Source organism: Patella vulgata, chromosome 6, assembly GCF_932274485.2.
Source record: "Patella vulgata chromosome 6, xgPatVulg1.2, whole genome shotgun sequence".
NCBI lineage: Eukaryota > Metazoa > Mollusca > Gastropoda > Patellidae > Patella > Patella vulgata.
This window is the reverse complement of record NC_065884.2, coordinates 7,708,929-7,722,404: the sequence shown is the minus strand read 5'-3', so window position 1 is coordinate 7,722,404 and position 13,476 is coordinate 7,708,929. Positions and strand designations below refer to the sequence as shown.

At 37.6% G+C, this 13,476-nt stretch overlaps 1 protein-coding gene across 1 annotated transcript in view; it reads right to left on the bottom strand.

Moving 5' to 3' along the window:
• LOC126824928 (uncharacterized) overlaps positions 1-12,944 on the bottom strand; it is a 44,279-nt gene extending 31,335 nt beyond the window's left edge. The window contains exon 1 of the mRNA XM_050554382.2: positions 12,419-12,944. Coding sequence (XP_050410339.2) covers positions 12,419-12,496 — 78 coding nt within the window. The 5' untranslated portion in view covers positions 12,497-12,944. The remainder of the gene's footprint in view (positions 1-12,418) is intronic.
• Positions 12,945-13,476: the final 532 nt, after the last annotated feature.

Genomic DNA, 13,476 nt, shown 5'->3' with positions numbered 1-13,476 from the left:
AATAGTAAACAAACAAATACACAGATAAATAAATCGCTTTACAGCAACATGAGAGGATATTTTTCTGTTGTTATTTACATGTATATCCAACATTGGTTGTGTTTGTTTTATGTTAAAGGAGATGACCCACATTTTTTCATATTCTAAAATAGAATTAAATGAAATAGAGTTTATGTCCTAGTTTTATGTTAGTCCCGAAATGACGTCTTCGTACAGCGTCCATGTTTAAAAATTGCGATAATTTTAATTAATCGGTCCATTTGTTTGTTTCTATGTATCAGGTTGAACTGTAAGTCGTACCCTAACATATTCTCAGTGGTTATGTTGATGGCCCATTAACCATGACGTCCCAGGTTCGATGGCCGAGAAGGTTTCCCCAGATAAGCAAAACGTTAAATCCCAAATCATTACATGTACTCTCACAAACTGATCATGATAATTGCTTAAAGATATTATTTAGTCTAGTGTGACGTAGACGTTGATATCCTTTAAAAATATTCTGTCGTTATATTGTGTGACGTAGAAATCGCTGGACCATCTCCTTTAAAATAATTCTGTCGATATATTGTGTGACGTAGAAATCGGTGGACCATCTCCTTTAAAACATTTCTGTCGATATGTTGTGTGACGTAGAAATCGGTGGACCATCTCCTTTAAGGCATGTCTATCGATATGTTGTGTTTGTTGTTTATTTAATTTTCGGCTGAATTTGACTTGAGACCAATAAAAATGTCTTCAAGTCAAATAATTTTAACTCCATTTCCTTGTTTTATGTCACACACACATATATATATAGATGGTTAAATCAATTATCGCTCTAAAACTAAACAAAAGCTAGCTGTCGTCTAACGCAGGTAGCGGATCTCTTAGTTCACAATGACCACTTTACAGTCTTCATGACCCAGGATCATAATACATGGTTTAGTTAAATTTAAAACATTTAATAGCAGAGGAACTGAGTCAAGTGGCATGGTTTCGATTGCAAGCCTGAACGTGATACGGCGTAGGGGTCGCCTGCCCAACCTCGCAGATGTTCTCCTGGTCGTCCTGAATCTACGCACTGTTAAAAACCTCAGCGCACAAGAGAATTATTGAAATAAAATTGTACCATGCGTTATTCCCGAAATGACCTATTTTGTGGTAAGTGGAGGTTAAACCTCATTTCTCTCTCATGTTTACTGTGGAAAAATTGCAAAAAATAATCAGCGGCTTTGAATACAACGTTAGCACTTCCCGTCACTTAGGTTTTGTTCTATTTTGACGTATTCGTCTATTGGACTTTAACCCAGTCGGGACAGAACAGTAGGACGTTAAACCCCATGGACTTTGTATTTTAACTATAGTTCAAGGTCGATTAAAAAAGATATGGAAAAAGGAAAAGAGGATTGATGTTGTTGTTTTTTTATTTTTATTGTTTACATATTGAAAGTAAGAAAATAAAAGTTAGTTTATCGTACTGATTTGTTATCAATATAGCTACGTGACAGTATCTGTAACTAATGACCTTATATGACATTGACGAGAACGGATCGATACAAACAGATATAAATTATTGTACCTGTCTCCTTCTCTAAGAATATAAAGATAGTGACAAGAGGGAAGTTACATTTTATTGCAATCATAACGCTAGTTGAAAGATACGGAAGCTAGTGCATGTGCCGTTCGGTCCTTGCAATGCCCCAAGCTCATCACGAGAATGCATGTCATTAATCTGTTAATCAAACAACTGTATTTTTCTACTCTCTCAACAGAAAAACGTTTTAATGCAGTACACCAAAAACCTTGTAATGTGTCTTATACGATACACTAAATATGGACATAACAAATCCTTGGAAATATTTCGTTCAATTCTGGATGGGGGGGGGGGGCTAAGGGCTGCACTTTAGATCCCAAGGGCTGTTATTGAGTCCGGGTGCGTGGTTTTGATCCCAGGCTTGTACGTCACAAGGAGTAGGCTCACCTTCCTAACATCATGGGTTTAGTCCGGGTCTTCCGGTTCCCTCCACTGTTAAAGACCCCTAAGCGCAAGCGAAATATTGAAGTAAAATTGTACCATATGTTAGTTGCGAAATGACCTTGTTTGTGTCGAGTGATTATAAACCGATTTCTTTCTGTCACTCCGTTCAATTCTATCAGATATATTATTCAACTATGTTGTTACGTCAATACGTGTGAATATTCAACTATGGTCTTCAGACAATAAGCTGATTTGTTTTAAATAAAGTCTATTTTTTAGGGATAGTGTTACTCTAAAATAATTCTACGAATGTCAAATCGTTAACATTTTTATCATTATCATACATATCTCATAAAGGCCTGTCCTTGATTCGATAGTGGGAATGGCTCAGATATTTCCTAAAGATTTCCCAGTCCGGTTTCCACTTATCCGTGGAGAATGGCAGAAGATCTGGCAAGGAAAGGTACCTGGTCGTTCCCATAAGACATGGAGGATCTGGCAAGGAAAGACGCCTGGTCGTTCACATGAAGCATGGAGGATATGGCAAGGAAAGACGCCTGGTCGTTCACATGAAGCATGTAGGATCTGGAAAGGAAAGGAGCCTAGTTTCTCGCGTATGAGACGAATTACACCGCGGTCCTGTGCTTATAATAGAAACTTTGACAATCGGGATTCGATTCGGAGCAGATGGAAACGCCTCGTAGCTCACCGTATGGCACATTCCCATCTTTATTAGTCGCATCGGCGCATTTCTGTCACCGACATGGTCTTTAGGCAATAGCCGACTTCATTTTACAGCTTAATTAATCTCAATGTAGCTTGTGAACACCGTGCAAACCAACCATAGTGGTCGTTATCGTGTATCAGGTCAAACTAGGTTATCATTCCAACTTTCTTCGACATTATCAAAATTCTGATGTATAAAAGTAGACACAGAAGAAAATTCTATACAGGATAATGAGGGCTAATATAATCAGGATATTCAGCTTCAGATAGGATAGAACACATGATAACACTTCCCAGACTAATTTAAGACATGTTGAAGAGAGAGAGAGAGAGAGAGAGATTCAATAATTTGCATGTGCATATGGGTCTTTGGCAGTGAGAATTAAAGAGAGAGAAATGGGGTTCCAGATCCACTTGACACAAACTAGATAATTTTGGACTAACACATGGTACAACTCTATTTCAATTATTCATTTGTGCAGTGTGAGAAAACCGAATGACCATATGAGAGGGTTTAGTGTGCATTTGTCACAAACTAGGTCATTTTGGGACTAACATATAGTTCAAATTTATTTCAATAATTCGCTTGTAGGTAGGGGTCTTTAGCATTTGGAGAAAACCGGGGGGACCAGAGGAAACTACTCCTTGACACGTACACGCGGGGAATACAATGACAGACCTTGTGATTTCACGCGCACGCGTTAAACCACTAGACCGCACAACCTCCCTATATATATATATATATAGAGAGAGGAAAATGGTGTTTAATATACATTCCTCACAAACTAGTTTATTTCGGGGCTAACATATGGTTGTTTTATTTCAATAATTCGCTTGCGGGTAGCAGTGGGAGGAAACCGTAGGACCCAGAAAAAAACCGGGAGGTTGGACAGGCGACCCTACTCCTTGTCACATACATGCGAGGAATAAATAAGCTGAATGACAGAACATGCGATCTAAAGGACACGCTTTAAACCATTCGACCACCTAACCCCCTTATATTTTAATATAAAGACTTTTGTTATTATATAATACTATTTTATAATAAAACCATGTAATTATGTGATTACATCACGTATAGAATTCTTGTTTCTGTTGTTGTTATACTTGTTGTTGTTGTTGTTGCTGCTGTTGTTGTTGTCGTTGTGTTATTGTTGTTGTTATCGTTGTTGTGTTGTTGTTGTGTTATTGTTGTCGTTGTGTTGCTGGTGTGTTATTGTTGTCGTTGTGTTGTTGTTGTGTTATTGATGTTGTTGTTGTTGCTGTTGTGTTGTGTTGTTGTTGTTGCTGACACATATATTCGTAATATAGCGAAGTATTTATGATGAGTGGGCTGGCAAAATTATTATTACTTTATTTATCTAAGACACCTAAAGATGGCAGCGTAAAATCAACGTAAACTTTAAATTTTACATTGTCATAACTTAATTATTATTACTTTTTTATCCAAGACACTTAAAGATGGCAGTGTAAACAATGTAAACTTAATTTTGATTTCATCTATCTGAATAATGTTTGGACCAAAATCTCCTTTTGATTCTGTATGGTCTAAAACTCTGCCTTTAAAATGAATTTGAGTTTTGACTTTGAACTGAAAGTAATTTACATATATATACCTATACGTGCGATTGTTAAAATCGTGTGACATTACTTGACTTTGACATAAAACTTATCTTATAAAAACCATGTCAGACAAATCTTACCATTCATGATGACGTTTCTGGTGTAAATCTTCCCACATTTTAATTTACTGTTATATAAAAGACGAGTTTAACTTTTGAATTTGTCAAATTCAGCCAATGTAGGTGAATCATGTGATATTTTTATACAGGCTTTATAGCTTGTCATATAAATTAATTTATCTGGAAGTCGATGTTCTTAAAGGATAGGCCTGTAATTATTATTAAATACAGAGAGAGAGAGAGAGAGAGGAGAGAGAGAGAGAGAGCGAGCGTGGGGGGGGGGGAGGGGGCGTCTACTGGACACAAATTATGCCAGGAGAAACCGAGGATTTGAAACCACTTAACTGAATGACAGACCTTATATACTCAAGTGAGAGAGAGAGAGAGAGAGAGAGAGAGAGATGGGGTTTAACGTCCACTCAACACAAACTAGGTCATTTCGGGACTAACATATGGTTTAATTTTATTTCAATAATTCGCTTGCGCGAAGGGGTCTTTAGCAGTGGGAGGAAACCGGAGGACCCAAGTGTATGCGTTAAACCAATCGACCACCCAATCCTTACAGTTTAAAGACACGTTAGATTTTCAGAAAAATACAGATATCATCCTGTTTATACCATTGGTTTAACGCCAAAGATCTCTGGGAAGTTGGAAATAGAATTAAAGAGTGATCCATAGCGCTGCTGTCAAGGCGGCGGAGGGATTTACCCAGTTCTACCCAATACTACCAGTACCCCTCAATACCACCCCGATATCACCACATACTACCCAATACTACAACATAATGATGCAAAGTGTGCATATCTATATTGTAGCATTGGATAGTATTGGGTAGTATTGGGGTGGTATTGGGTAGCATTGGGTAGTATTGGGTAAATCGTCTCGCCACTGTCAAGACCCGTCGACCAAAACTAGGTTCCGTGTAACCGCCCGTCTTCGTTAGCCCAGTTCGGAGCAGAACAGTTGGATGTTAAACCCCATTTCATTTCATTTCATTTTAAAAAATATTCTGTGATGATTTTCTCTTTTGGTACTACATGTATTTCAGTCAACATAATATTTTCAATATTTCCGTCAGAATATTTTATAACTTTGGGTGACATTCACGTGGCAGGATATGTTTGGCCTTTAAGTTCAGCCAATATCTTTCTCTTCTGCGGTCGATTGTTTCCGCCATCATTTATCACCGTATTAAAATTTGGTGACATGCACGAGACGGGCTATTTTTGTCCTTACTGAACTTAAGACACAAGACAAGCAAGCATTCTTTTTTACACTTTTCTGCATTGGAAATGAAATGAAATGGTGTTTAATGACCCACCCTTTTTTTTTAACTGACTGGAGTAATGAATGAAGACGGGGTTTCTGTATAGGATTGGACTAACTTTCTTTCCATTTCGATTTTTTATTCATAAGGATGAGTACTCATATTGAAATTCAAAAGAAGACTCCAGTGAGAGTATTTGGGCATGTTTTAAAACAAATTACTTTCATCAATCAAACATTTAAAGATACATTAGTTAAGAGTTTAATAAAGAGTTGGTCATTCTTGCTATAATAATTCAAAAATAGATGATAAAAAAAAGAAAATATTGAAAATTTCATTAAATTACTTCATTCTCAGCCAAGTTATCACTGTTTGTAGTTTTGGCAAGATGTGTGCACATTTTTAAATTAAATTTTATGGCGAACCGTTTTAATCTAGTTAAAATCTCGAGAATTCGATGCCATCGAGAGTCAATTATGGTCTTGTTTTGTTAAAAAATGTCTAATTAATAATTTATATAACATTTCAGGCTTAAATAAAAACCTGCAATAGGCAGATTTATCTCTTGCATAATGTATGTTTAAGAATTTTTCTATAATGCGATTTTTAACTATTTATTATTTAATTTATATCGCTCTTTTTTTTTCTTGTTCTTAACAATTGTACTATTAAACAATGTACGTTGGCTTCGCTAACCTGGAGGCCCCATGTTCGATTCTAGTGTACGCCCCGATTTACCAGCGTGGTTCCCCCTGTGGCTACTGTGGTTAGAAATATAACCAAGTCGTTTTACAAGCTGGTTAAATTGGGGGTACATGACCTCACAAGCTGGTCGAATTGGGGGCCCATGACCTCTCAAGCTGGTTGAATTGGGGGTAAATGGCCTTTCAAGCTGGTCGAATTGGGGGCCCATGGCCTTTCAAGCTGGTCAAATTGGGGGTAAATGACCTTTCAAGCTGGTCAAATTGGGGGTACATGACCTTTCAAGCTGGTCTGTGATCTTCAGAATGTTTATCAACAAATCTTCAAGGTTAAATGACTTGGAAGGGTAGGAGGAGAGGGTTAGCGGGGGTCGGGTACTTTAGAAGAAAGATACACTACCGACGCTAGTACTCTACAGACCAGCAACCACTGATAACATACTGAAAGAATATATGTTTCAGATGTTCCGATTTTTAAATTAATTAAAATATAACCACGCACCGGTAAGTTAATGTTTATAAACAAACGGCGAGTTTTCTCAAGTTTTAGGAGAAGTTTAGTTCCAGTTGAGTTTATCTATAGTTTAGTTTAAACAATAAAACTTTGACTTAGATATACAACAACAGATGATGAGACTGGGCTGTTTTTATATACAACAGATATACACAGTTAATACATATTTCACAGATTTCATTTTGAATATTTTTACTGGTGGTGTTATAATGTAGATATAAAAACAGTATGTTATAACAGGAAATGAAATAACATGATGTTTAACGTCCTTCTGTTTTTCTGCACCAACTGGCACAATAGGAGAGAGAGATAGAGAAAGAGAGAGAGGAGAGAGAGACTAGGTCATTTCGGGACTAACACAATGTGTCAAATTTATTTCAATAATTCGCTTGCGCGTAGGGGTCTTTAGCAGTGGGAGGGAACCGGAGGACTCGGAGAAAACCTACGAGGTTTGACAGGTGACCCTACTCCTTGTCACCCTTATGAGAGAGAGAGAGAGAGAGAGAGAGATTAACCAAATTGACATATGGTTCAATTTTATTTCAATAAATCGCTTGAGCGTAGGGGTCTTTTGCTGCGGGAGGAAGCCGGAGGATCCAGAGGAAGCCCACGAAGTTGAACAGGCTACCTTGTTCCTTGTCACGTACAAGCGGGGAATCGGAACCACGACACTTGACTTAATAACAGCCCTGGTGATCTAACGATCACGTGATAAGCCGTTCACCCCCCCCCCCTGCGTGATAATTAAGACAGACATATGCCATGCAGTTTGCTATGGGGTAAAGCGGACTCTCCGTCCACTCGTAATCGAATACCATGTGTCGAGGATTCGATTACGTATACACGGGACCTAGGTTTTTTTGTACCCTACGAATGACCAGGCACTGTTCCATAGCTAGACCCTCCCATCTGAACCACGGACAAGGGGAATCCACGCTGAAGAAATATCCAGGTACTTTCTCGGCTCGGCCAACACTGAGCCAATGTGAATCAAGGCGTTAACTATATAAGTCAATCCTGTACAATTCAGCATCCGGTGTGCTCGAAACAGTAAGAATACCATGCCTCGTATACGATACCCGAAAAACTTTTAGCTATGGGTCCGACATCATTGACATCTTAGGAGCTAACGATACTTAAAGATACATATGAGAGAACGTGGATTCGTGTTTTAATGTGGCTGATTTATATTTAAAGATACATTATGGGAGATTAGATAAAGAGCTGACAGTTCTCACTATAATAGTTAAAAACTAGATACTGTAAATTGAATTTGCTGAAAATTTCAGTAAAATTGATCCACTCTGAACCGAGATTTTCGGCCTAGCTTCATTACTAAATTCGGTACGGTAAAAACATAGTCTCGATTATCCATTTCATGATTAAATCATGAATGAAAATTTAGCACTAAATCGGATACTAATCCAGTAAATATCACAGGCTAGCGATGCCATCTAGAGTTGATTATGGCCTGGATAAGTTCATTAATGTCTAATTAATAATTTAGATAACATTTCAAGCCTAAAGAAAAGACCTGCAATAGACAGATTTAGCTCCTGCATAATGTATTTTTAATTTTATAAAAGGCTATTTTCGTTATCAGTTTCAGTTATAAATTACGAGAGTATTCAATTTATCAGCAATCATTATTTTTAAAAAAACATTAAAACTGGTGACATTCATAAATTATCTGTGTTTAGGATTACACCCAGTAACCAATAAATCAGTCTATTATTTCTTTTAAACTCCGTCTTTAATACAAAACACAAATGAACGCTCAATTTTGATGCTAAAGGTCTCCGTGCGTCATTTGCTTTTTTGACAATTTGATTAAAATACAGATCTATATTTCGTTTCGTTTTTTATACTTTCGATGGCCTACACTACATGAAGATCTGACCGGTTGTGGGGGAAGGTCGCGTCAGGGGTCGTACAAGCGGCTTTTGACCCTATAACGTCAGACATTGATTAATCAATCAGCGTTGACGTTTCTGGTAGTTTACCCACAGTTCGCACGCCAAGAACTCTCCGTAACAGACCATTTCATTGGCTAATCCCTCACTTCAACCAGAACATGGGGTTATACAACAACTCTTCTATATCCTAGTGTAGTGAAGACAAGTAAAACGAAATTTTGAACTATAAAAAAACGAAACGAAATAGGATCTGTGTTTTAACCAGATTGAAATTTAAAATAGAAAACACAATCATAATATCAACGGAAGATAATCTCTCGGCTTGGATTAAACCGGATTATAATGAGAACGTTGAAAATCTACAGTGGCGCTGGTTTGTTGTGACTATATCCTATATATCGTCTGGTGGCCGTCAGGGGTTGATAAATTTTCAATTCACCATACCTTTATCATTACTGAAGAAAAATGGATCATTTGTGGGATGGACTGATATTCCTTTAGAGAATCAACTTTCACATTATTGTAGTTTGTTCTGGATTAAACGTCAGTCGGGGGGGGGGGGGGAGGGGCAAATGGTTAGCACGTGCGCGCTGTATCATAAGGTCTGTCATTGAGTCAACTGGCGTGGTTTCGATTCCCCGGTTGTACGCGACAAGGCGTAGCGTCGCCTGTCTAACCTCGTGGGTTTTCTCCGGGTTCCTCTGGTTTCATTCATCCCACTGCTAAATAAAGACCCCTACGCGCAAGCGAATTATTGAAATAGAATTGAACCATTTGTTAGTCCCGAACTGACGTCGAGTGGATGTTAAACTCCCTCTCTCTCTCTCTCTCTCTCTCTCTCTGAGTCAGTTGTTGGTGTTAAGATTATCTTATCTGAGCTGTATATCTACACTACTAGGGATTATCTTAAAACTAAGAGATGTTTCATGTAAATATCTAGAAGTTTTATTATAACAAGTGTTAGATATAGTGATTTTATTACAAATAATAACATATTGACACGATAGAGAGGGAAATATAGTTTAATGTCCACTTAACACAAACACGTGGATTAGTAAGTACAGGGGGACCACAGTATACATAACAAACTAATAAATGAGTACAGGAGGACCACACTACAACACAACAACAGATTAGTAGGAACAGGGGGACCGCCCTCACACAACAAACTAGAGGAGGACCACACCACACATAACAACAGGAGGACCACACTACACACAACAGACTAGTAGAGTAATTGGTACAGGAGGACCACACTACACATAACAACAGATTAGTAGGAACAGGGGGACCGCCCTCACACAACAAACTAGAGGAGGACCACACCACACATAACAACAGGAGGACCACACTACACACAACAGACTAGTAGAGTAATTGGTACAGGAGGACCACACTACACATAACAACAGATTAGTAGGAACAGGGGGACCGCCCTCACACAACAAACTAGAGGAGGACCGCACCACACATAACAACAGGAGGACCACACTACACACAACAGACTAGTAGAGTAATTGGTACAGGAGGACCACACTACACATAACAACAGATTAGTAGGAACAGGGGGACCGCCCTCACACAACAAACTAGAGGAGGACCACACCACACATAACAACAGGAGGACCACACTACACACAACAGACTAGTGGAGTAATTGGTACAGGAGGACCACACTACACATAACAACAAAAGGAGGATCACACTACACATAACAACAAACTACTGGAGGACCACACTACACACAACAACAGGAGGACCACACTACACACAACAGACTAGTAGATTAGTTGGTATAGGAGGACCACATTACACAAAACACTCTACAGGAGGACCGCACAACACATAACATTACAGGGGGGGGGGGGGGCCCTACACACAACAGCAAACTAGTAGACCGAGGACCACACACGTACCACAATAATAATCAACACTATTTATTGTCTACTTCACATGTTCAGGTGGACCACACCACAAACAACAGCGAACAAACAAAATCATAGCTGGTGCATATGGTCCAGAAAAAGATCATTCGGGATATTCTCCATAAATTTATCTTTTCTGTTGTTTTTAAAATATGTTGCGGCAAGTGAATAAACATAAAATCTAAATGTTTTTATACGCTGAAACCTTTACTTCAACATAAAATCATTTTAATTATACATGTTTTTCCTCTGAGCACAAATTTTGTGAATTGATTTTTGTAAATTTCAAGCTTTGTTTGGGTTGTTAACAGAAGTGGATTAAAAAATTCCATGCCGTTAAACCTGATAAAGATAAAGGTGGTGTTAAAGGTCTGGTTTTATTGAACTTTGATCATTCTGAGAGAGAGAGAGAGAGAGAGCGAGAGAGAGAGAGAGAGAGAGGGAGGGGGGTGTGAAGAAACCCCACGAGGTTGGACAGGACTAACATATGGTTCAATTTATTTCAATAATTCGCTTGCGCGTAGGGCTCTTTAGCAGTGGGAGGAACCAGTGTCAAGGATAGTGTTTAGTCGTTCAGATGGGACGAAAACCTGAGGTGCCGTGTGCATATTGACATGCGCCTAAATGAGCACCTGGCAGTTGGAATTCGATATAAGAGTAGGTAGTAACGCCGGTCTTCGTTAGTTTAGTCGAAAGCTAGGACGCTAAACACCATTTCATTTTCAATTAATAAATCAAGGGGGCATTATGTAAGATTTGGATAAAGAATTGACCGTTCTCGCAATAATATTTTAAAAAAAGAAAATGCAAAATGGATATATTGAAAATTTCATTCCAATTACTTTATTTTAAGTTACGTAATCAACGGTTGTAGTTTTCACACGATGTGTGTATTGATCGTAACCACCGCACTGGTCATTGTAGTCTTAGCCTCGTTTCTCCATATTTAAATTGAATCATTAAATGACCGAACCATTCTAATCTACTTAACTTAAAATCGGAGCCATCCTAAGGCATGGAGCGTTGATTATGTTCTTGTCGTGTTAATTAATGTCTAATTAATAATTTATATAACATTTAAGGCTCATAGAAAGACCAGCAGATTTAGCTCTTGCATAATAGAAGTTTAATTAGTCTCATAATAAAGTAATTTCTTAATGAGATGTTCAACCGTAATTCGTTTCGTTTCTTTTTATCATTCTTCACGCCTTTCTTCGCGATGTTATATTTTGTCAAGTCTGTTTTTTCAGACTGTTAGACTCTCTCCATTCTTTTAACCCAGTTAAGAAATTTCTTATCAACTCGAGGATTTCGATCTTAAACATGTTCACTTTGAACAGAGCTGATGACAAAATAAAAAAATATCTAAACGACTGCATCTCTTAGGTGACAAATGGTGCAAGGTTACCGTTGTGGAACGTTGCCAAATACAACAACTAGCTAGCAATGAAAAACCCGCAAATTTAACATTTTCAATTTCAGGTCTCGATATATAATGTCTGACGCGACATTATTGAAAAATAGCAAATGTATAGAATACTCTTAATAGATCATCTAATCGATATTAATTAAAGTAGGCCTAGATATAAATTACGTCATTTTGATCCACGTCCAGTTCATTTGATTTATTTCCAAATCAAATAAAATTATCGATTGCCGAAAGGTGATGGGTTAATGTCAAGCCAAGGTTACAAAATGGATGTCTGGGTGAAAGTTAAATTGAAACTTACCTGAACTTTGATTAAAAATATTAGAAAACTTATCCACACTAGAGACCACATTTTTATACGCGCACTTTTACACTCCATTGCTAGATACCTATCTATATTTTATCTACGTATCTGTTCGCTTCAAAGTAGATTTTTAAACGCAGAAAACGATTGGCCGGCACTTAACATAAACATTACAAGGTAGTCAGGATTGAGGAGTTATTCCTTACACACAGGTCAGCATACACCACACTACACGGCACTGGATGATTTAAACACAAGAGATAAATTAACAAGAGTTTGTTCTACGGTGAAATAAACTTGTATATATCTCTCTGTTATTCCGTCATGCGGACAGTGCTGATTGAACACGCACTTTGCCACTGCACGTTCCACCGTTAAGGTAGTTATATGCGCACCGTGCACAGGTCACGATGGTGTTACGTCTATCGGCTAAACGGTTAGGTAAAAAGTCTCGATGAACATTTCCCTGTCGTTGCTGTAGGATATATATTACACACGAGTCTCTTGTCGCTATATAGTTGGTTAGTTTCTAACGGATGAAATGATAAATGTTTCTTGCACTGTTTTATGTGGAGTTATTATTGTACCAGTCTGTTGACTATAATGTCATTGTATAACTGTATCACCTATTTCTAACACCTTATCATAAACAATAAAATTACAACCATACAAGATTTTAAATGATCAGTAAAGAGTCAGTCCGCTCATATAACAGGTGTATCGTCAGTATTTCTACACAAATTCGGATTTATGTTTAAAGATTTTCTGTAATTCCAATTAAATTTTTTTATCATTCAAATCACGAATTTCTATAATTCTCGAATTTTCTATAATTCACGACTTTCTATTATTAACGACTTTCTATGAATTTCTATATAATCTACGAATTTTTATAATTCACGAATTTCTATAATTCACGAATTTCTATAATTCATGTCTTTATGTTATTCAAAATTTTCTATAATTCTACTCAATCTGACGATTTTCTAGAATTCTAATCAAGTTTGACAATTTTCTGCAATTACCATTGTGTGCTAAAGACAAACTGGAAATCA